The sequence below is a fragment of the Carcharodon carcharias genome, chromosome 17, assembly GCF_017639515.1.
Source record: "Carcharodon carcharias isolate sCarCar2 chromosome 17, sCarCar2.pri, whole genome shotgun sequence".
In the NCBI taxonomy this organism is placed as follows: domain Eukaryota; kingdom Metazoa; phylum Chordata; class Chondrichthyes; order Lamniformes; family Lamnidae; genus Carcharodon; species Carcharodon carcharias.
Genome location: NC_054483.1, coordinates 36,965,948 through 36,990,655, shown reverse-complemented (window position 1 = coordinate 36,990,655; position 24,708 = coordinate 36,965,948). Strand labels below are relative to the sequence as shown.

General features: G+C 66.3%; 1 protein-coding gene across 1 annotated transcript in view; it reads right to left on the bottom strand.

The window, feature by feature from the left end:
- LOC121289822 (hexokinase-1-like) overlaps positions 1–24,708 on the bottom strand; it is a 520,526-nt gene that overhangs the window by 463,254 nt on the left and 32,564 nt on the right. Inside the window, exon 8 of the mRNA XM_041209697.1 lies at positions 1,515–1,748. Within this exon, the coding sequence (XP_041065631.1) occupies positions 1,515–1,748 (234 nt within the window). The remainder of the gene's footprint in view (positions 1–1,514; positions 1,749–24,708) is intronic.

Sequence of the window (24,708 nt, the reverse complement as noted above, 5' to 3'; positions counted from 1 at the left end):
TCTGTGAGGGTGTGAGCGGGGGTGCATTTGTCTGAGTGTGAGCAGGGCTGTCATTTATATTTGGCTGTTGAACATTAAACATGTTTCTTTCTTTGAAAGCTTATTTTGGCTGTGTTTGCTCTGGTAGATTGGGAAAATACTCAATGATTTGACGATGGACAGTGGCTAGTACTTAAAAAATACTACACAGTCTGCAATTGCTCCAATGCATAACCACCCAAAGGGAATGAAAAGTAAATCAACCGCAGTAAATTAAAGAAGTTAAAGATTGCATTACATTAAAGGAAATGATTTATAACGATGCCAGAAAACATGGTAAACCTGAGGTTTGGAAGCAATTTGGAACCCAGCAAAGGAAGTCCAAGAAAGTGATTAATCAAGGGAAAAGAGGAAATGAATGCAAACTAGTGAGGAACATAAAAGCAGACTGTAAAAGCCTCTTTAGGTATGTGAAAACGATAAGATTAGCAAGGACAAATGTGGGCCCATTACAGGTGGAGACAGGGGAATTTATAATGGAAAACAAGGAAATGGCAGAGGAACTAAACAATTACTTTGCGCCTGTCTTCACAGAAGAGGATACAGAAAATCTCCCAGAAATACTAGGCAACCAAGGGATTTGTGACACTGTGGAACTGGAAGAAATTAGCATTAGTAAAGACGTAGTACTAGAAAATTTAACTGGATTGGGTTGATAAATCCCCAGGACCAGATGAGCTACATCCCAGAGTGTTGAAGGAGGTGGCTATAGATTTAGAGGATGTATTGGTGGTTATCTTTCAAAATTCTATAGATTCTAGAAAGGCTCCTGCAGTTATATAGAGCCTTGGTGAGACCGCACCTGGATTATTGTGCACGGTTTTAGTCCCTTATCTAAGGAAGGATACACTTGCCATGAAAAAAGTGCAACGGAGAGTCACCAGGTTTATCCCCGGGATGATGAAATTGTCCTAGGAGGAGAGATTGGGGTGACTGGGTCTGTATTCCCTCGAATTTCGAAGAATGAGGGTTGAAACTTACATTGAAACTTACAAAATTCTTACAGGGTGGACGTAGATAAGATGTTTCCCCTGGCTGGTGAGTCTAGAACCAGGGTCACAGTTTCAGAATAAGGGGCAGGGCATTTAAGGAGGAATTTCTTCACTCAGAGGGTGGTGAATCTTCGGAATTCTCTACCCAAGCGGGCTGTGGAAACTCAATTACTGAACATATTCAAGGCAGAAATCAATAGATTTCTGGAGACTAATGACATCAAGGGAAAATGGTGTTGAGGTAAATGATCAGCCACGATCAAATTGAACAGGCTTGATAGGCTGAATGGCCTACATCCTATAAAAACTTTTTACTTGCCTGGTCCAGATAAATAATATACTCAGAAGTTCAAATACTTTTTTTAAATATGCAGTTTTCAGTCAGTGGTTAGGTGAAGAAGGAATAGGAGGCATGCCTGTCATCTCTCTCCTGTCTGTGATACTATGAAGGTTTTGGATATCTAATTCCTGATGGTTACTTACTGCCCACTGTTTCTGTACAGTGTCCCAGTTATCCCCACTGTTGTGCGGAGTCGCTTCATTTTCTTATTGTCCTTGATATGTTGTAGAATAACAGCCAGAGTGGCTGCACAAAGATTGGCTGAACGAAATGAAACAACCTTGCAGATTTGTTTGAAAGCGATTCCGTCTTCTTCTGAAGCCTCAAGTTCCAGATTCTTCAGTACCTCCATTGCACTTTGCAGACCTGTGCTATAACTGAGGAATGACACAGAAATAACAGCACATTACTGCTACAGCCAGTGCTTTGCTCAACATCTCCATCCCTTGTCTAATGCCACAGTAAAAGTGAAAGTGCTGATGGTGGGGCCTGACAGTAACCTAGGACAGACAATCCATTCTACAAACTACAACTCTGGTTGGTGTGATATTTATTCCTATTACAAATCACACTTTCAACTGTTAGGTTGCAAGATTTATTTCATAGGCAGGTACAGTGATTAATCATAGAGCACAAGGAACCATAGGCATCTCTGTCCACTAGAGAGAGACATTTGGTTATGTGGCTTGAGGGGGAGCAATCCACATCAAGCATGGGGCAGGCCTCCATAAACAACCACAGGCTGGGACAGGGGTTCAACTTGTACTCTTGGTGTCATTCTGCATCATTCTCCAGCTTACAAAGGACCCACTGGATTGTGTGCCATCTGATTGATGCACTGCAGATTGTCCACAAGTGTTCTGGGGCAGCACCCTCCACAGCGGTTACCTCATGCAGATAGAAGGATAAGGCTCACAGAGGCATATCACTGGCAGTGCTTGCTGGTGCCCTCAATGCCTCACCCATGTTCCCCCCCACCGTCGTCACTCCCAGACAGCATCTGAGCTGTGTGTGTGGAAGGGTCAGGGACCCACAGTGACCTGTCCACCTGTAGACTGGATGGGATGCAGTGGGGCTATGAGGCATTACCTTATCACGTTGCTTAGCTCTTTTCTGCATGTGCCCTTGTCAATGAGGCCCATGTCCCCTGAACCATTCAGTGAGATGAGTGTGAGCAGTTGAGGGTTCACTTGCCCTGGCAGAGTGGGTGAGGTCATTTATCCCCTTCTAGCATTGCAGGGCTGTCCTCTGCTCGAGGCCCTGGGCACTGACTGTGCCATGCTGGTTGCTCTGCTCAGCCTCCACGCCCATCCTCTTGGATTCCACTTTGTCCAGCTGGACAGTCACTAGGTTTGGGTGCCGGAGCTCCCTCTCCCCTACGGGCATCTCATCCCTGAAGGTTGGGTCAGTTGATATCCGGTTGCCTTTTAAATATGGCACCTGTCTATGATGGTAAGCGGATGGCATGCAGCCTTCCCCACCGCACAATACATAGGGTAGGAGGTGAGGGCGGCGGGAGGTGAGGGACTGCATGGTTAATCAGGCCAGGGTGCAGTGCTCATTCCCAGCAGGGTCCGAGGCAGGGAGCGCTCCGTCACCTGGGATGGAAAGTTCCGCCATAAGGCATTCTGCACTCCCGCCAAGGTGTGCCTCACTTCGCCCCCCCTCACCTCCCGCCTCCCTCACCTCCCAGAGTCCCTCACCTCCCGACACCCTCACCTCCCCGTCTCCCTCACCTCCATGTCTCCCTCACCTCCAGCCTCCCTCAACTCCCCGCCTCCCTCACCTCCCCGCCTCCCTCACCTCCCCGAGTCCCTCACCTCCCGACTCCCTCACCTCCCCGCATCCCTCACCTCCCCGTCTCCCTCACCTCCCCGAGTCCCTCACCTCCCGCCTCCCTCACCTCCCGACTCCCTCACCTCCCCGTCTCCCTCACCTCCCGGCTCCCTCACCTCCCCGCCTCCCTCACCTCCCCGTCTCCCTCACCTCCCCGACTCCCTCACCTCCCGCCTCCCTCACCTCCCCGTCTCCCTCACCTCCCGCGTCCCTCACCTCCACGTCTCCCTCACCTCCCCGACTCCCTCACCTGCTGCCTCCCTCACCTGCTGCCTCCCTCACCTCCCCGACTCCCTCACCTCCCGCCTCCCTCACCTCCCCGTCTCCCTCACCTCCCGCCTCCCTCACCTCCCCGTCTCCCTCACCTCCCGCCTCCCTCACCTCCCCGCCTCCCTCACCTGCTGCCTCCCTCACCTCCCGTCACCCTCACCTCCCGCCTCCCTCACCTGCCGCCTCCCTCACGTCCCCGCCTCCTTCACCTCCCCGCCTCCCTCACCTCCCCACCTCCCTCACCTCCCCGCCTCCCTCACCTCCCCGCCTCCCTCACCTCCCCGTCTCCCTCACCTCCGGCCTCCTTCACCTCCCGTCACCCTCACCTCCCCGTCTCCCTCACCTCCCTCCTCCCTCACCTCCCGACTCCCTCACCTCCCGACTCCCTCACATCCCCGCCTCCCTCACCTGCCGCCTCCATCACCTCCCCGTCTCCCTCACCTCCCGTCTCCCTCACCTCCCTCCTCCCTCACCTCCCGACTCCCTCACCTCCCGACTCCCTCACATCCCCGCCTCCCTCACCTGCCGCCTCCATCACCTCCCCATCTCCCTCACCTCCCGCCTCCATCACCTCCCGCCTCCCTCACCTTCCGCCTCCATCACCTCCCCGCCAACCTCACCTCCCCGCCTCCCTCACCTCCCGCCTCCCTCACCTCCCAGAGTCCCTCACCTCCCGACTCCCTCACCTCCCCGTCACCCTCACCTCCATGTCTCCCTCACCTCCAGCCTCCCTCAACTCCCCGCCTCCCTCACCTCCCCGCCTCCCTCAACTCCCCGCCACCCTCACCTCTCCGAGTCCCTCACCTCCCTCCTCCCTCACCTCCCCGTCTCCCTCACCTCCCCGAGTCCCTCACCTCCCGCCTCCCTCACCTCCTGCCTCCCTCACCTCCCCGAGTCCCTCACCTCCCGCCTCCCTCACCTCCCGTCACCTCACCTCTCGCCTCCCTCACCTCCCCGCCAATCTCACCTCCCGCCTCCCTCACCTCCCGCCTCCCTCACCTCTCAGAGTCCCTCACCTCCCCGTCTCCCTCACCTCCCGCCTCCCTCACCTCCACGTCTCCCTCACCTCCCGCCTCCCTCACCTCCCCGAGTCCCTCACCTCCCGACTCCCTCACCTCCCCGTCTCCCTCACCTCCATGTCTCCCTCACCTCCAGCCTCCCTCAACTCCCCGCCTCCCTCACCTCCCCGCCACCCTCACCTCCCCGAGTCCCTCACCTCCCGACTCCCTCACCTCCCCGTCTCCCTCACCTCCCCGAGTCCCTCACCTCCCTCCTCCCTCACCTCCTGCCTCCCTCACCTCCCCGAGTCCCTCACCTCCCGACTCCCTCACCTCCCCGTCTCCCTCACCTCCATGTCTCCCTCACCTCCAGCCTCCCTCAACTCCCCGCCTCCCTCACCTCCCCGCCACCCTCACCTCCCCGAGTCCCTCACCTCCCGACTCCCTCACCTCCCCGTCTCCCTCACCTCCCCGAGTCCCTCACCGCCCGCCTCCCTCACCTCCTGCCTCCCTCACCTCCCCGAGTCCCTCACCTCCCGCCTCCCTCACCTCCCGTCTCCCTCACCTCTCGCCTCCCTCACCTCCCCGCCAATCTCACCTCCCGCCTCCCTCACCTCCCCGCCTCCCTCACCTCCCGCCTCCCTCACCTCTCAGAGTCCCTCACCTCCCCGTCTCCCTCACCTCCCGCCTCCCTCACCTCCACGTCTCCCTCACCTCCCGCCTCCCTCACCTCCCGCCTCCCTCACCTTCCGCCTCCCTCACCTCCCCGCCTCCTTCACCTCCCATCTCCCTCACCTCCCGCCTCCCTCACCTCCCCGTCTCCCTCACCTCCTGCCTCCCTCACCTCCACGTCTCCCTCACCTCCCCGTCTCCCTCACCTCCCACCTCCCTCACCTCCCGCCTCCCTCACCTCCCGCCTCCCTCACCTCCCCGTCTCCCTCACCTCCCGACTCCCTCACCTCCCCGTCTCCCTCACCTCCCCGAGTCCCTCACCTCCCTCCTCCCTCACCTCCTGCCTCCCTCACCTCCCCGAGTCCCTCACCTCCCGACTCCCTCACCTCCCCGTCTCCCTCACCTCCATGTCTCCCTCACCTCCAGCCTCCCTCAACTCCCCCCCTCCCTCACCTCCCCGCCACCCTCACCTCCCCGAGTCCCTCACCTCCCGACTCCCTCACCTCCCCGTCTCCCTCACCTCCCCGAGTCCCTCAGCGCCCGCCTCCCTCACCTCCTGCCTCCCTCACCTCCCCGAGTCCCTCACCTCCCGCCTCCCTCACCTCCCGTCTCCCTCACCTCTCGCCTCCCTCACCTCCCCGCCAATCTCACCTCCCTCCTCCCTCACCTCCCGCCTCCCTCACCTCTCAGAGTCCCTCACCTCCCCGTCTCCCTCACCTCCCGCCGCCCTCACCTCCACGTCTCCCTCACCTCCCGCCTCCCTCACCTCCCGCCTCCCTCACCTTCCGCCTCCCTCACCTCCCCGCCTCCTTCACCTCCCATCTCCCTCACCTCCCGCCTCCCTCACCTCCCCGTCTCCCTCACCTCCCCGAGTCCCTCAGCGCCCGCCTCCCTCACCTCCTGCCTCCCTCACCTCCCCGAGTCCCTCACCTCCCGCCTCCCTCACCTCCCGTCTCCCTCACCTCTCGCCTCCCTCACCTCCCCGCCAATCTCACCTCCCGCCTCCCTCACCTCCCCGCCTCCCTCACCTCCCGCCTCCCTCACCTCTCAGAGTCCCTCACCTCCCCGTCTCCCTCACCTCCCGCCTCCCTCACCTCCACGTCTCCCTCACCTCCCGCCTCCCTCACCTCCCGCCTCCCTCACCTTCCGCCTCCCTCACCTCCCCGCCTCCTTCACCTCCCATCTCCCTCACCTCCCGCCTCCCTCACCTCCCCGTCTCCCTCACCTCCTGCCTCCCTCACCTCCACGTCTCCCTCACCTCCCCGTCTCCCTCACCTCCCACCTCCCTCACCTCCCGCCTCCCTCACCTCCCGCCTCCCTCACCTCCCCGTCTCCCTCACCTCCCGACTCCCTCACCTCCCCGTCTCCCTCACCTCCCCGAGTCCCTCACCTCCCTCCTCCCTCACCTCCTGCCTCCCTCACCTCCCCGAGTCCCTCACCTCCCGACTCCCTCACCTCCCCGTCTCCCTCACCTCCATGTCTCCCTCACCTCCAGCCTCCCTCAACTCCCCCCCTCCCTCACCTCCCCGCCACCCTCACCTCCCCGAGTCCCTCACCTCCCGACTCCCTCACCTCCCCGTCTCCCTCACCTCCCCGAGTCCCTCAGCGCCCGCCTCCCTCACCTCCTGCCTCCCTCACCTCCCCGAGTCCCTCACCTCCCGCCTCCCTCACCTCCCGTCTCCCTCACCTCTCGCCTCCCTCACCTCCCCGCCAATCTCACCTCCCTCCTCCCTCACCTCCCGCCTCCCTCACCTCTCAGAGTCCCTCACCTCCCCGTCTCCCTCACCTCCCGCCTCCCTCACCTCCACGTCTCCCTCACCTCCCGCCTCCCTCACCTCCCGCCTCCCTCACCTTCCGCCTCCCTCACCTCCCCGCCTCCTTCACCTCCCATCTCCCTCACCTCCCGCCTCCCTCACCTCCCCGTCTCCCTCACCTCCCCGAGTCCCTCAGCGCCCGCCTCCCTCACCTCCTGCCTCCCTCACCTCCCCGAGTCCCTCACCTCCCGCCTCCCTCACCTCCCGTCTCCCTCACCTCTCGCCTCCCTCACCTCCCCGCCAATCTCACCTCCCTCCTCCCTCACCTCCCGCCTCCCTCACCTCTCAGAGTCCCTCACCTCCCGCCTCCCTCACCTCCACGTCTCCCTCACCTCCCGCCTCCCTCACCTCCCCGTCTCCCTCACCTCCCACCTCCCTCACCTCCCGCCTCCCTCACCTCCCCGTCTCCCTCACCTCCTGCCTCCCTCACCTCCCCGACTTCCTCACCTCCCCGTCTTCCCTCACCTCCCACCTGTCTCATCTCCCCGTCTCCCTCACCTCCCCGAGTCCCTCACCATCCCGAGTCCCTCACCTCCCGTCTCCCTCACCTCCCGTCTCCTTCACCTCCTGCCGCCCTCATCTCCCGTCTCCCTCACCACGTCTCCCTCACCTCCCGTCTCCCTCACCTCCCGTCTCCCTCACCTCCGCGTCCACCTCACCTCCGGCCTCCCTCACCTCCCCGTCTCCCTCACCTCCCCCTCTCCCTCACCTCCCGCCTCCCTCACCTCCCATCTCCCACACCTCCCCGTCTCCCTCACCTCCCCGTCTCCCTCACCTCCCGCCTCCCTCACCTCCCATCTCCCTCACATCCCCGTCTCCCTCACCTCCCGCCTCCCTCACCTCCCATCTCCCTCACCTCCCCGTCTCCCTCACCTCCCCGTCTCCCTCACCTCCCGCCTCCCTCACCTCCCATCTCCCTCACCTCCCCGTCTCCCTCATCTCCCCGTCTCCTTCACCTCCTGCCTCCCTTACCTGACCGACTCCCTCACCTACCCGCCTCCCTCACCTCCCCGAGTCCCTCACCTCCCGACTCCCTCACCTCCCCGTCTCCCTCACCTCCCCGAGTCCCTCACCTCCCGCCTCCCTCACCTCCTGCCTCCCTCACCTCCACATCTCCCTCACCTCCCCGCCTCCTTCACCTCCCCGAGTCCCTCACCTCCCCGTCTCCCTCACCTCCCGCCTCCCTCACCTCCCCGAGTCCCTCACCTCCCGCCTCCCTCACTTCCCCACCCCTCTCAACTCCCCGCCTCCCTCACCTCCCGTCACCCTCACCTCCCGCTTCCTTCACCTCCCCGTCTCCCTCACCTCCCCGTCTCCCTCACCTCCCCGCCTCCCTCACCTCCCGCCTCCCTCACCTCCCATCTCCCTCACCTCCCCGTCTCCCTCACCTCCCCGCCTCCCTCCCCTCCCCGTCTCCCTCACCTCCCGCCTCCCTCACCTCCCGGCCCCCTCACCTCCCGCCTCACTCACCTCCCCGCCTGCCTCACCTCCCGCCTCCCTCACCTGCCGCCTCCCTCACCTCCCGCCTCCCTCACCTCCCGCCTCCTTCACCTCCCGCCACCCTCACCTTCCACCTCCTTCACCTCCCGGCTCCCTCACCTCCCGCCTCCCTCACTTCCCTCACCTCCCGTCTCCCTCAACTCCAACCACCCTCACTTCCCACCTCCCTCACCTCCCCGTCTCCCTCACCTCCCGCCAACAAAACCTCCCGCCTCCCTCACCTCCCACCTTCCCATCTCCCTCACCTCCCCACCTCCCTCACCTCCCGGCCTCCCTCATCTGCTGCTTCCCTCACCTCCCCGACTCCCTCATCTCCCTCTCCCCTCACCTCCAGCCTCCCTCACCTCCCACCTCACTCACCTCCCGCCTCCCTCACCTCCCGCCTCCCTCACTCATGCCTCCCTCACCTACCGCCTGCCTCACCTCCCGCCTGCCTCACCTCCAGCCTCGCTCACCTACTGTCTCCCTCACCTCACCCATCCCTCACCACCCACCTCCCTCACATCCCCGCCTCCCTCCACTCTCCATCTCCCTCACCTTCCACCTCGCTCAGCTGCCGCCTCCCTCACTTCCCGCCTCCATCACCTCCCCGCATCCCTCACCTCCCGCCTCCCTCACCTCCCCGTCTCCCTCACCTCCATGTCTCCCTCACCTCCAGCCTCCCTCAACTCCCCACCTCCCTCACCTCCCCGCCTCCCTCAACTCCCCGCCACCCTCACCTCTCCGAGTCCCTCACCTCCCTCCTCCCTCACCTCCCCGTCTCCCTCACCTCCCCGAGTCCCTCACCTCCCGCCTCCCTCACCTCCTGCCTCCCTCACCTCCCCGAGTCCCTCACCTCCCGCCTCCCTCACCTCCCGTCACCTCACCTCTCGCCTCCCTCAACTCCCCGCCAATCTCACCTCCCGCCTCCCTCACCTCCCGCCTCCCTCACCTCCCGCCTCCCTCACCTCTCAGAGTCCCTCACCTCCCCGTCTCCCTCACCTCCCGCCTCCCTCACCTCCACGTCTCCCTCACCTCCCGCCTCCCTCACCTCCCCGAGTCCCTCACCTCCCGACTCCCTCACCTCCCCGTCTCCCTCACCTCCATGTCTCCCTCACCTCCAGCCTCCCTCAACTCCCCGCCTCCCTCACCTCCCCGCCACCCTCACCACCCCGAGTCCCTCACCTCCCGACTCCCTCACCTCCCCGTCTCCCTCACCTCCCCGAGTCCATCACCTCCCTCCTCCCTCACCTCCTGCCTCCCTCACCTCCCCGAGTCCCTCACCTCCCGACTCCCTCACCTCCCCGTCTCCCTCACCTCCATGTCTCCCTCACCTCCAGCCTCCCTCAACTCCCCGCCTCCCTCACCTCCCCGAGTCCCTCACCTCCCGCCTCCCTCACCTCCCGACTCCCTCACCTCCCCGCCTCCCTCACCTCCCCGAGTCCCTCACCTCCCGCCTCCCTCACCTCCCGCCTCCCTCACCTCCCGCCTCCCTCACCTCTCAGAGTCCCTCACCTCCCCGTCTCCCTCACCTCCCGCCTCCCTCACCTCCACGTCTCCCTCACCTCCCGCCTCCCTCACCTCCCCGAGTCCCTCACCTCCCGACTCCCTCACCTCCCCGTCTCCCTCACCTCCATGTCTCCCTCACCTCCAGCCTCCCTCAACTCCCCGCCTCCCTCACCTCCCCGCCACCCTCACCTCCCCGAGTCCCTCACCTCCCGACTCCCTCACCTCCCCGTCTCCCTCACCTCCCCGAGTCCCTCACCTCCCTCCTCCCTCACCTCCTGCCTCCCTCACCTCCCCGAGTCCCTCACCTCCCGACTCGCTCACCTCCCCGTCTCCCTCACCTCCATGTCTCCCTCACCTCCAGCCTCCCTCAACTCCCCGCCTCCCTCACCTCCCCTCCACCCTCACCTCCCCGAGTCCCTCACCTCCCGACTCCCTCGCCTCCCCGTCTCCCTCACCTCCCCGAGTCCCTCACCTCCCGCCTCCCTCACCTCCTGCCTCCCTCACCTCCCCGAGTCCCTCACCTCCCGCCTCCCTCACCTCCCGTCTCCCTCACCTCTCGCCTCCCTCACCTCCCCGCCAATCTCACCTCCCGCCTCCCTCACCTCCCCGCCTCCCTCACCTCCCACCTCCCTCACCTCTCAGAGTCCCTCACCTCCCCGTCTCCCTCACCTCCCGCCTCCCTCACCTCCACGTCTCCCTCACCTCCCGCCTCCCTCACCTCCCGCCTCCCTCACCTTCCGCCTCCCTCACCTCCCCGCCTCCTTCACCTCCCATCTCCCTCACCTCCCGCCTCCCTCACCTCCCCGTCTCCCTCAACTCCTGCCTCCCTCACCTCCACGTCTCCCTCACCTCCCCGTCTCCCTCACCTCCCACCTCCCTCACCTCCCCGTCTCCCTCACCTCCTGCCTCCCTCACCTCCCCGACTCCCTCACCTCCCCGTCTTCCCTCACCTCCCACCTGTCTCATCTCCCCGTCTCCCTCACCTCCCCGAGTCCCTCACCTTCCCGAGTCCCTCACCTCCCGTCTCCCTTACCTCCCGTCTCCTTCACCTCCTGCCGCCCTCATCTCCCGTCTCCCTCACCACGTCTCCCTCACCTCCCGTCTCCCTCACCTCCCGTCTCCCTCACCTCCGCGTCCACCTCACCTCCCGCCTCACTCACCTCCCGTCTCCCTCACCTCCCGCCTCCCTCACCTACCACCTCTCTCACCTCCCCCTCTCCCTCACCTCCCGCCTCCCTCACCTCCGGCCTCCCTCACCTCCCCGTCTCCCTCACCTCCCCCTCTCCCTCACCTCCCGCCTCCCTCACCTCCCATCTCCCACACCTCCCCGTCTCCCTCACCTCCCGCCTCCCTCACCTCCCATCTCCCTCACCTCCCCGTCTCCCTCACCTCCCGCCTCCCTCACCTCCCATCTCCCTCACCTCCCCGTCTCCCTCACCTCCCCGTCTCCCTCACCTCCCGCCTCCCTCACCTCCCATCTCCCTCACCTCCCCGTCTCCCTCATCTCCCCGTCTCCTTCACCTCCTGCCTCCCTCACCTGACCGACTCCCTCACCTACCCGCCTCCCTCAACTCACCGACTCCCTCACCTCCCCGCCTCCCTCACCTCCCCGCCTCCTTCACCTCCCCGAGTCCCTCACCTCCCGACTCCCTCACCTCCCCGTCTCCCTCACCTCCCCGAGTCCCTCACCTCCCGCCTCCCTCACCTCCTGCCTCCCTCACCTCCACATCTCCCTCACCTCCCCGCCTCCTTCACCTCCCCGAGTCCCTCACCTCCCCGTCTCCCTCACCTCCCGCCTCCCTCACCTCCCCGAGTCCCTCACCTCCCGCCTCCCTCACTTCCCCACCCCTCTCAACTCCCCGCCTCCCTCACCTCCCGTCACCCTCACCTCCCGCTTCCTTCACCTCCCCGTCTCCCTCACCTCCCCGTCTCCCTCACCTCCCCGCCTCCCTCACCTCCCGCCTCCCTCACCTCCCGTCTCCCTCACCTCCCCGTCTCCCTCACCTCCCCGCCTCCCTCCCTCCCCGTCTCCCTCACCTCCCGCCTCCCTCACCTCCCGGCCCCCTCACCTCCCGCCTCACTCACCTCCCCGCCTGCCTCACCTCCCGCCTCCCTCACCTGCCGCCTCCCTCACCTCCCGCCTCCCTCACCTCCCGCCTCCTTCACCTCCCGCCTCCCTCACCTTCCACCTTCTTCACCTCCCGTCTCCCTCACCTCCCGCCTCCCTCACTTCCCTCACCTCCCGTCTCCCTCAACTCCAACCACCCTCACTTCCCACCTCCCTCACCTCCCCGTCTCCCTCACCTCCCGCCAACAAAACCTCCCGCCTCCCTCACCTCCCACCTTCCCATCTCCCTCACCTCCCCACCTCCCTCACCTCCCGGCCTCCCTCATCTGCTGCTTCCCTCACCTCCCGCCTCCCTCACCTTCCCGCCTCCTTCACCTCCCGTCTCCCTCACCTCCCGCCTTCCTCACCTCCCCATCTCCCTCTACTCCCCGTCTCCCTCTCCTCCCCATCTCCCTCACCTCCCCACCTCCCTCACCTCTGGCCTCCTTCACCTCCCGCCTCCTTCACCTCCCGGTCGCCCTCACCTCCCCGCCTCCCTCACCTCCCGCCTCCCTCACCTCACGCCTCCCTCACCTCCCACCTCCCCGTTGCCCTCACCTCCTGCCTCCCTCACCTACCTGCCTCCCTCACCTCCCGCCTCCCTCACCTCCGGCCTCCTTCACCTCCCGCCTCCTTCACCTCCCGCCTCCTTCACCTCCCGGTCGCCCTCACCTCCCCGCCTCCCTCACCTCCCGCCTCCCTCACCTCACGCCTCCCTCACCTCCAACCTCCCCGTCGCCCTCACCTCCCGTCTCCCTCACCTCCCCACCTCTCTCACCTCGCCGACTCCCTCATCTCCTGCTTCCCTCACCTCTTGCCTCCCTCACCTCCCCGCCTCCCTCTCCTCCCCGTCTCTCTCACCTCCCGCCTCCCTCACCTCCGGCCTCACTCACCTCCCCGCCTCCCTCACCTCCCGCCTCCCTCACCTCACGCCTCCCTCACCTCCAACCTCCCCGTTGCCCTCACCTCCCGTCTCCCTCACCTCCCCACCTCTCTCACCTCGCCGACTCCCTCATCTCCTGCTTCCCTCACCTCTTGCCTCCCTCACCTCCCCGCCTCCCTCTCCTCCCCGTCTCTCTCACCTCCCGCCTCCCTCACCTCCGGCCTCACTCACCTCCCGCCTCCCTCACCTCCCCGTCTCCCTCACCTCCCCACCTCCCTCACCTCCCTGTCTCCCTCACCTCCCGCCTCCCTCACCTCCCGCCTCTCTCACCTCCCGCCTCCTTCAACTCCCACCTCCCCGTTGCCCTCACCTCCCCGCCTCCCTCACCTCCCCATCTCCCTCACCTCCCGTCGCCCTCACCTCCCCACCTTTCTCACCTCGCCGACTCCTTCATCTCCTGCTTCCCTCACCTCTCGCCTCCCTCACCTCCCCGCCTCCCTCTCCTCCCCGCCTCCCTCACCTCCCTCACCTCCGGCCTCCCTCACCTCCCGCCTCCCTCACCTCCCCGTCTCCCTCACCTCCCCGCCTCCCTCACCTCCCTGTCTCCCTCACCTCCCGCCTCCCTCACATTCCGTCTCCCTCACCTCCCTGTCTCCCTCACCTCCCTGTCTCCCTCACCTCCCGCCTCCCTCACCTCCCGCCTCACTCACCTCCCCGTCTCCCTCACCACCCGCCTCCCTCACCTCCCCGACTCCCTCACCTCCCGCCTCACTCACCTCGCTGTCTCCCTCACCTCCCGCCTCCCTCACATCCCCGCCTCCCTCACCTCCCGTCTCCCTCACCTCCCGTCTCCCTCACCTCCCCGTCTCCCTCACCTCCCGTCACCCTCACCTCCCCGTCGCCCTCATCTCCCGCCTCACTCACCTCCCCGTCTCCCTCACCTCCCGTCTCCCTCACCTCCCCGTCTCCCTCACCTCCCATCTCCCTCACCTCCCGCCTCCCTCACCTCCCCGACTCCCTCACCTCCCGCCTCACTCACCTCGCTGTCTCCCTCACCTCCCGCCTCCCTCACATCCCCGCCTCCCTCACCTCCCGTCTCCCTCACCTCCCCGACTCCCTCACCTCCCGCCTCAATCACCTCGCTGTCTCCCTCACCTCCCGCCTCCCTCACATCCCCGCCTCCCTCACCTCCCGTCTCCCTCACCTCCCCGCCTCACTCACCTCCCCGTCTCCCTCACCTCCCGTCTCCCTCACCTCCCCGTCTCACTCACCTCCCATCTCCCTCACCTCCCCGTCTCCCTCACCTCCCGCCTCACTCACCTCCCCGTCTCCCTCACCTCCCGTCTCCCTCACCTCCCTGTCTCCCTCACCTCCCGTCTCCCTCACCTCCCGCCTCACTCACCTCCCCGTCTCCCTCACCTCCCGCCTCACTCACCTCCCATCTCCCTCACCTACCGCCTCACTCACCTCCCTGTCTCCCTCACCTCCCGCCTCCCTCATTTCCCCGTCTCCCTCACCTCCCGCCTCCTTCACCTCCCGCCTCCTTCAACTCCCGGTCGCCCTCACCTCCCTGCCTCCCTCACCTCCCCGCCTCCCTCACCTCCCGCCTCCCTCACCTCCCGCCTCCCTCACCTCCCACCTCCCCGTTGCCCTCACCTCCCCGCCTCCCTCACCTCCCCGACTCCCTCACCTCACGCGTCACTCACCTCCCGCCTCCCTCACCTCCCGCCTCCCTCACCTCCCGCCTCCCTCACCTCCCGCCTCGGTCACCTCCCGTCTCCCTCACCTCCCGTCTCCCTCACCTCCCGCCTCCCTCACCTCCCGCCTCCCTCACCTCCCACCTCCCTCACCTCCCGTCTCCCTCACCTCCCATCTCCCTCACCTCCCCGCCTCCCTCACCTCCCGCCTCCCTCACCTCCCACCTCACTCACCTCCCAGCCTCCTTCACCTCCCGTCTCACTCACTTCCCGCCTCCCTCACCTCCCCGTTGCCCTCACCTCCCCACCTCCCTCACCTCCCCGACTCCCTCACCTCACGCCTCACTCACCTCCCGCCTCCCTCACCTCCCGCCTCCCTCACCTCCCGCCTCCCTCACATCCCAGCCTCCCTCACCTCCCGTCGCCTTCACCTCCCGTCGCCTTCACCTCCCCGCCTCCCTCACTTCCCCGTCTACCTCACCCCCTGCCTCCCTCACCTCACGTCTCCCTCATCTCCTGCCTCACTCACCTCACGCCTCTCTCAACTCCCACCTCACTCACCTCACGCCTCCCTCACCTCCCGCCTCCCTCACTTCCTGCCTACCTCACCTCCCCGTCTCCCTCACCTCCCGTCGCCCTCACCTCCCGTCACCCTCACCTCCCCGCCTCCCTCACTTCCCCGTCTACCTCACCCCCTGCCTCCCTCACCTCACGTCTCCCTCATCTCCTGCCTCACTCACCTCAAGCCTCTCTCAACTCCCACCTCACTCACCTCACGTCTCCCTCACCTCCTGCCTCCCTCACCTCCCGCCTTCCTCACCTCCCGACCTCCCTCACCTCCCGCCTCCCTCAGCTCCCGCCTCCCTCACTTTCCGCCTCCCTCACTTTCTCGCCTCTCTCACCACCCCGGCTCCCTCACCTTCCACCTCGCTCACCTCTCGCCTCCCTCACCTCCCCGACTCCGTCATCTCCCGCCTCCCTCAATTCCCGCCTCCCTCTCCTCCCCATCTCCCTCACCTCCCCACCTCCCTCACCTCCGGCCTCCCTCACCTCCCGCCTCTCTCACCTCCCGCCTCCCCCACCTCCCCATCTCCCTCAACTCCCGCCTCACTCACATCCCGTCTCCCTCACCTCCCGCCTCCCTCACCTCCCCGTCTCCCTCACGTCCCGTCTCCCTCACCTCCCGCCTCCCTCACCTCCCGCCTCCCTCACCTCCCGTCTCCTCACCTCCCGCCTCCCTCACCTCCCGTCTCCCTCACCTCCCGCCTCCCTCACATCCCGTCTCCCTCACCTCCTGCCTCCCTCACCTCCCCGTCTCCCTCACGTCCCGTCTCCCTCACCTCCACGCCTCCCTCACCTCCCCGACTCCATCATCTCCCACTTCCCTCACCTCACGCCTCCCTCACTTCCCGCCTCCCTCACATCCCCGCCTCCCTCACCTCCCGTCTCCCTCACCTCCCCGCCTCACTCACCTCCCCGTCTCCCTCACCTCCTGTCTCCCTCACCTCCCGCCTCACTCACCTCCCCGTCTCCCTCACCTCCCGTCTCCCTCACCTCCCCGTCTCCCTCACCTCCCATCTCCCTCACCTCCCGCCTCACTCACCTCCCCGTCTCCCTCACCTCCCGCCTCACTCACCTCCCATCTCCCTCACCTACCGCCTCACTCACCTCCCTGTCTCCCTCACCTCCCGCCTCCCTCATTTCCCCGTCTCCCTCACCTCCCGCCTCCTTCACCTCCCGCCTCCTTCAACTCCCGGTCGCCCTCACCTCCCTGCCTCCCTCACCTCCCCGCCTCCCTCACCTCCCGCCTCCCTCACCTCCCGCCTCCCTCACCTCCCACCTCCCCGTTGCCCTCACCTCCCCGCCTCCCTCACCTCCCCGACTCCCTCACCTCCCGCCTCGGTCACCTCCCGTCTCCTCACCTCCCGCCTTCCTCTCCTCCCGCCTCCCTTACCTCCCGCCTCGGTCACCTCCCGTCTCCTCACCTCCCGCCTTCCTCACCTCCCCCCTCCCTCACCTCCCGTCTCCCTCACCTCCCGCCTCCCTCACCTCCCGCCTCCCTCACCTCCCGCCTCCCTCACCTCCCTCCTCGCTCACCTCCCGTCTCCCTCACCTCCCATCTCCCTCACCTCCCTGCCTCCCTCACCTCCCGCCTCCCTCACCTACCACCTCCCTCACCTCCCAGCCTCCTTCACCTCCCGTCTCACTCACCTCCCGCCTCCCTCACTTCCCGCCTCCCTCACCTCACGCCTCCCTCACCTCCCACCTCCCTCACCTCCCAGCCTTCTTCACCTCCCGCCTTCCTCACATCCCACCTCCCTCACATCCCAGCCTCTCTCACCTCCCGTCGCCTTCACCTCCCGTCACCCTCACCTCCCCGCCTCCCTCACTTCCCCGTCTACCTCACCCCCTGCCTCCCTCACCTCACATCTCCCTCATCTCCTGCCTCACTCACCTCACGCCTCTCTCAACTCCCACCTCACTCACCTCATGCCTCCCTCACCTCCCACCTCCCTCACCTCCTGCCTACCTCACCTCCCCGTCTCCCTCACCTCCCGTCGCCCTCACCTCCCGTCGCCCTCACCTCCCCGCCTCCCTCACTTCCCCGTCTACCTCAACCCCTGCCTCCCTCACCTCACGTCTCCCTCATCTCCTGCCTCACTCACCTCACGCCTCTCTCAACTCCCACCTCACTCACCTCCCTGTCTCCCTCACCTCCCGCCTCCCTCACATTCCGTCTCCCTCACCTCCCTGTCTCCCTCACCTCCCTGTCTCCCTCACCTCCCGCCTCCCTCACCTCCCGCCTCACTCACCTCCCCGTCTCCCTCACCTCCCGCCTCCCTCACCTCCCCGACTCCCTCACCTCCCGCCTCACTCACCTTGCTGTCTCCCTCACCTCCCGCCTCCCTCACCTCCCCGACTCCCTCACCTCCCGCCTCACTCACCTCGCTGTCTCCCTCACCTCCCACCTCCCTCACACGCCCGTCTCCCTCACCTCCCGTCTCCCTCACCTCCCCGCCTCCCTCACCTCCCCGTCTCCCTCACCTCCCCGACTCCCTCACCTCCCGCCTCAATCACCTCGCTGTCTCCCTCACCTCCCGCCTCCCTCACATCCCCGCCTCCCTCACCTCCCGTCTCCCTCACCTCCCCGCCTCACTCACCTCCCCGTCTCCCTCACCTCCCGTCTCCCTCACCTCCCCGTCTCCCTCACCTCCCATCTCCCTCACCTCCCCGTCTCCCTCACCTCACGCCTCACTCACCTCCCCGTCTCCCTCACCTCCCGTCTCCCTCACCTCCCCGTCTCCCTCACCTCCCGTCTCCCTCACCTCCCGCCTCACTCACCTCCCCATCTCCCTCACCTCCCGCCTCACTCACCTCCCATCTCCCTCACCTACCGCCTGACTCACCTCCCTGTCTCCCTCACCTCCCGCCTCCCTCATTTCCCCGTCTCCCTCACCTCCCGCCTCCTGCACCTCCCGCCTCCTTCAACTCCCGGTCGCCCTCACCTCCCTGCCTCCCTCACCTCCCCGCCTCCCTCACCTCCCGCCTCCCTCACCTCCCGCCTCCCTCACCTCCCACCTCCCCGTTGCCCTCACCTCCCCGCCTCCCTCACCTCCCCGACTCCCTCACCTCACGCCTCACTCACCTCCCGCCTCCCTCACCTCCCGCCTCCCTCACCTCCCGCCTCCCTCACCTCCCGCCTCGGTCACCTCCCATCTCCTCACCTCCCGCCTCCCTCACCTCCCGCCTCCCTCACCTCCCGTCTCCCTCACCTCCCGCCTCCCTCACCTCCCGCCTCCCTCACCTCCCTCCTCGCTCACCTCCCGCCTCCCTCACCTCCCACCTCCCCGTTGCCCTCACCTCCCCGCCTCCCTCACCTCCCCGACTCCCTCACCTCACGCGTCACTCACCTCCCGCCTCCCTCACCTCCCGCCTCCCTCATCTCCCGCCTCCCTCACCTCCCGCCTCGGTCACCTCCCGTCTCCTCACCTCCCGCCTCCCTCACCTCCCGTCTCCCTCACCTCCCGCCTCCCTCACCTCCCGCCTCCCTCACCTCCCACCTCCCTCACCTCCCGTCTCCCTCACCTCCCATCTCCCTCACCTCCCCGCCTCCCTCACCTCCCGCCTCCCTCACCTCCCACCTCACTCACCTCCCTGCCTCCTTCACCTCCCGTCTCACTCACTTCCCGCCTCCCTCACCTCCCCGTTGCCCTCACCTCCCCACCTCCCTCACCTCCCCGACTCCCTCACCTCACGCCTCACTCACCTCCCGCCTCCCTCACCTCCCGCCTCCCTCACCTCCCGCCTCCCTCACATCCCAGCCTCCCTCACCTCCCGTCGCCTTCACCTCCCGTCGCCTTCACCTCCCCGCCTCCCTCACTTCCCCGTCTACCTCACCCCCTGCCTCCCTCACCTCACGTCTCCCTCATCTCCTGCCTCACTCACCTCACGCCTCTCTCAACTCCCACCTCACTCACCTCACGGCTCCCTCACCTCCCGCCTCCCTCACTTCCTGCCTACCTCACCTCCCCGTCTCCCTCACCTCCCGTCGCCCTCACCTCCCGTCACCCTCACCTCCCCGCCTCCCTCACTTCCCCGTCTACCTCACCCCCTGCCTCCCTCACCTCACGTCTCCCTCATCTCCTGCCTCACTCACCTCAAGCCTCTCTCAACTCCCACCTCACTCACCTCACGTCTCCCTCACCTCCTGCCTCCCTCACCTCCCGCCTTCCTCACCTCCCGACCTCCCTCACCTCCCGCCTCCCTCAGCTCCCGCCTCCCTCACTTTCCGCCTCCCTCACTTTCTCGCCTCTCTCACCACCCCGGCTCCCTCACCTTCCACCTCGCTCACCTCTCGCCTCCCTCACCTCCCCGACTCCGTCATCTCCCGCCTCCCTCACTTCCCGCCTCCCTCTCCTCCCCATCTCCCTCACCTCCGGCCTCCCTCACCTCCCGCCTCTCTCACCTCCCGCCTCCCCCACCTCCCCATCTCCCTCAACTCCCGCCTCACTCACATCCCGTCTCCCTCACCTCCCGCCTCCCTCACCTCCCCGTCTCCCTCACGTCCCGTCTCCCTCACCTCCCGCCTCCCTCACCTCCCGCCTCCCTCACCTCCCGTCTCCTCACCTCCCGCCTCCCTCACCTCCCGTCTCCCTCACCTCCCGCCTCCCTCACATCCCGTCTCCCTCACCTCCTGCCTCCCTCACCTCCCCGTCTCCCTCACGTCCCGTCTCCCTCACCTCCACGCCTCCCTCACCTCCCCGACTCCATCATCTCCCACTTCCCTCACCTCACGCCTCCCTCACTTCCCGCCTCCCTCACATCCCCGCCTCCCTCACCTCCCGTCTCCCTCACCTCCCCGCCTCACTCACCTCCCCGTCTCCCTCACCTCCTGTCTCCCTCACCTCCCGCCTCACTCACCTCCCCGTCTCCCTCACCTCCCGTCTCCCTCACCTCCCCGTCTCCCTCACCTCCCATCTCCCTCACCTCCCGCCTCACTCACCTCCCCGTCTCCCTCACCTCCCGCCTCACTCACCTCCCATCTCCCTCACCTACCGCCTCACTCACCTCCCTGTCTCCCTCACCTCCCGCCTCCCTCATTTCCCCGTCTCCCTCACCTCCCGCCTCCTTCACCTCCCGCCTCCTTCAACTCCCGGTCGCCCTCACCTCCCTGCCTCCCTCACCTCCCCGCCTCCCTCACCTCCCGCCTCCCTCACCTCCCACCTCCCCGTTGCCCTCACCTCCCCGCCTCCCTCACCTCCCGTCGCCCTCACCTCCCGTCGCCCTCACCTCCCCGCCTCCCTCACTTCCCCGTCTACCTCAACCCCTGCCTCCCTCACCTCACGTCTCCCTCATCTCCTGCCTCACTCACCTCACGCCTCTCTCAACTCCCACCTCACTCACCTCCCTGTCTCCCTCACCTCCCGCCTCCCTCACATTCCGTCTCCCTCACCTCCCTGTCTCCCTCACCTCCCTGTCTCCCTCACCTCCCGCCTCCCTCACCTCCCGCCTCACTCACCTCCCCGTCTCCCTCACCTCCCGCCTCCCTCACCTCCCCGACTCCCTCACCTCCCGCCTCACTCACCTTGCTGTCTCCCTCACCTCCCGCCTCCCTCACCTCCCCGACTCCCTCACCTCCCGCCTCACTCACCTCGCTGTCTCCCTCACCTCCCGCCTCCCTCACATCCCCGTCTCCCTCACCTCCCGTCTCCCTCACCTCCCCGACTCCCTCACCTCCCGCCTCAATCACCTCGCTGTCTCCCTCACCTCCCGCCTCCCTCACATCCCCGCCTCCCTCACCTCCCGTCTCCCTCACCTCCCCGCCTCACTCACCTCCCCGTCTCCCTCACCTCCCGTCTCCCTCACCTCCCCGTCTCCCTCACCTCCCATCTCCCTCACCTCCCCGTCTCCCTCACCTCACGCCTCACTCACCTCCCCGTCTCCCTCACCTCCCGTCTCCCTCACCTCCCCGTCTCCCTCACCTCCCGTCTCCCTCACCTCCCGCCTCACTCACCTCCCCATCTCCCTCACCTCCCGCCTCACTCACCTCCCATCTCCCTCACCTACCGCCTGACTCACCTCCCTGTCTCCCTCACCTCCCGCCTCCCTCATTTCCCCGTCTCCCTCACCTCCCGCCTCCTGCACCTCCCGCCTCCTTCAACTCCCGGTCGCCCTCACCTCCCTGCCTCCCTCACCTCCCCGCCTCCCTCACCTCCCGCCTCCCTCACCTCCCGCCTCCCTCACCTCCCACCTCCCCGTTGCCCTCACCTCCCCGCCTCCCTCACCTCCCCGACTCCCTCACCTCACGCCTCACTCACCTCCCGCCTCCCTCACCTCCCGCCTCCCTCACCTCCCGCCTCCCTCACCTCCCGCCTCGGTCACCTCCCGTCTCCTCACCTCCCGCCTCCCTCACCTCCCGCCTCCCTCACCTCCCGTCTCCCTCACCTCCCGCCTCCCTCACCTCCCGCCTCCCTCACCTCCCTCCTCGCTCACCTCCCGCCTCCCTCACCTCCCATCTCCCTCACCTCCCGCCTCCCTCACATCCCGTCTCCCTCACCTCCCGCCTCCCTCACCTCCCCGTCTCCCTCTCGTCCCGTCTCCCTCACCTCCCCGCCTCCCTCACCTCCCCAATTCCGTCATCTCCCACTTCCCTCACCTCACGCCTCCCTCACTTCCCGCCTCCCTCATCTCCCGCCTCCCTCACTTCCCGCCTCCCTCATCTCCCGACTCCCTCACTTCCCGCCTCCCTCACCTCCCCACCTCCCACCTCCCTCACCTCCCGCCTCCCTCACCTCCCGCATCCCTCACCTCCCGTCTCCCTCACCTCCCGCCTCCCTCACCTCCCGCCTCCCTCACCTCCCTCCTCGCTCACCTCCCGTCTCCCTCACCTCCCATCTCCCTCACCTCCCCGCCTCCCTCACCTCCCGCCTCCCTCACCTACCACCTCCCTCACCTCCCAGCCTCCTTCACCTCCCGTCTCACTCACCTCCCGCCTCCCTCACTTCCCCGCCTCCCTCACTTCCCCGTCTACCTCACCTCCTGCCGCCCTCACCTCACACCTCCCGCCTCCCTCTCTTCCCCGTCGCCCTCACCCCACGCATCCCTCACCTCCCGACCTCCCTCACTTTCTGCCTCACTCACCTCACGTCTCCCCCATTTCTTGCCTCACTCACCTCACGCCTCCCTCACCTCCCGCCTCCCTCACCTCCTGCCTACCTCACCTCCCTGTCTCCCTCACCTCCCGTTGCCCTCACCTCCCCGCCTCCTTCACCTCCCTCACCTCCCCGTCTCCCTCACCTCCCGATCTCCCTCACCTCCCGACCTCCCTCACCTCCCGCCTCCCTCACCTCCCGCCTCCCTCACTTTCCGCCTCCCTCACTTCCCCGCCTCTCTCACCACCCCGGCTCCCTCACCTTCCACCTCGCTCACCTCTCGCCTCCCTCACCTCCCCGACTCCGTCATCTCCCGCCTCCCTCACCTCCCGTCTCCCTCACCTCCCCGCCTCCCTCACCTCCCCGTCTCCCTCACCTCCCCGACTCCCTCACCTCCCGCCTCAATCACCTCGCTGTCTCCCTCACCTCCCGCCTCCCTCACATCCCCGCCTCCCTCACCTCCCGTCTCCCTCACCTCCCCGCCTCACTCACCTCCCCGTCTCCCTCACCTCCCGTCTCCCTCACCTCCCCGTCTCCCTCACCTCCCATCTCCCTCACCTCCCCGTCTCCCTCACCTCACGCCTCACTCACCTCCCCGTCTCCCTCACCTCCCGTCTCCCTCACCTCCCCGTCTCCCTCACCTCCCGTCTCCCTCACCTCCCGCCTCACTCACCTCCCCATCTCCCTCACCTCCCGCCTCACTCACCTCCCATCTCCCTCACCTACCGCCTGACTCACCTCCCTGTCTCCCTCACCTCCCGCCTCCCTCATTTCCCCGTCTCCCTCACCTCCCGCCTCCTGCACCTCCCGCCTCCTTCAACTCCCGGTCGCCCTCACCTCCCTGCCTCCCTCACCTCCCCGCCTCCCTCACCTCCCGCCTCCCTCACCTCTCGCCTCCCTCACCTCCCACCTCCCCGTTGCCCTCACCTCCCCGCCTCCCTCACCTCCCCGACTCCCTCACCTCACGCCTCACTCACCTCCCGCCTCCCTCACCTCCCGCCTCCCTCACCTCCCGCCTCCCTCACCTCCCGCCTCGGTCACCTCCCGTCTCCTCACCTCCCGCCTCCCTCACCTCCCGCCTCCCTCACCTCCCGTCTCCCTCACCTCCCGCCTCCCTCACCTCCCGCCTCCCTCACCTCCCTCCTCGCTCACCTCCCGCCTCCCTCACCTCCCATCTCCCTCACCTCCCGCCTCCCTCACATCCCGTCTCCCTCACCTCCCGCCTCCCTCACCTCCCCGTCTCCCTCTCGTCCCGTCTCCCTCACCTCCCCGCCTCCCTCACCTCCCCAATTCCGTCATCTCCCACTTCCCTCACCTCACGCCTCCCTCACTTCCCGCCTCCCTCATCTCCCGCCTCCCTCACTTCCCGCCTCCCTCATCTCCCGACTCCCTCACTTCCCGCCTCCCTCACCTCCCCACCTCCCACCTCCCTCACCTCCCGCCTCCCTCACCTCCCGCCTCCCTCACCTCCCGTCTCCCTCACCTCCCGCCTCCCTCACCTCCCGCCTCCCTCACCTCCCTCCTCGCTCACCTCCCGTCTCCCTCACCTCCCATCTCCCTCACCTCCCCGCCTCCCTCACCTCCCGCCTCCCTCACCTACCACCTCCCTCACCTCCCAGCCTCCTTCACCTCCCGTCTCACTCACCTCCCGCCTCCCTCACTTCCCCGCCTCCCTCACTTCCCCGTCTACCTCACCTCCTGCCGCCCTCACCTCACACCTCCCGCCTCCCTCTCTTCCCCGTCGCCCTCACCCCACGCATCCCTCACCTCCCGACCTCCCTCACTTTCTGCCTCACTCACCTCACGTCTCCCCCATTTCTTGCCTCACTCACCTCACGCCTCCCTCACCTCCCGCCTCCCTCACCTCCTGCCTACCTCACCTCCTTGTCTCCCTCACCTCCCGTTGCCCTCACCTCCCCGCCTCCTTCACCTCCCTCACCTCCCCGTCTCCCTCACCTCCCGATCTCCCTCACCTCCCGACCTCCCTCACCTCCCGCCTCCCTCACCTCCCGCCTCCCTCACTTTCCGCCTCCCTCACTTCCCCGCCTCTCTCACCACCCCGGCTCCCTCACCTTCCACCTCGCTCACCTCTCGCCTCCCTCACCTCCCCGACTCCGTCATCTCCCGCCTCCCTCACCTCCCGTCTCCCTCACCTCCCCGCCTCCCTCACCTCCCCGTCTCCCTCACCTCCCGCCTCCCTCACCTCCCCGTCTCCCTCACCTCCCCGTCTCCCTCACCTCCCTGACTCCCTCACCTCCCGCCTCCCTCACCTCACCGACTCACTCACCTCCCTGTCTCCCTCACCTCCCGCCTCCCTTACCTCCCCAACTCCCTCACCTCCCGCCTCACTCACCTCCCTGTCTCCCTCACCTCCCGCCTCCCTCACATCCCCGCCTCCCTCACCTCCCGCCTCACTCACC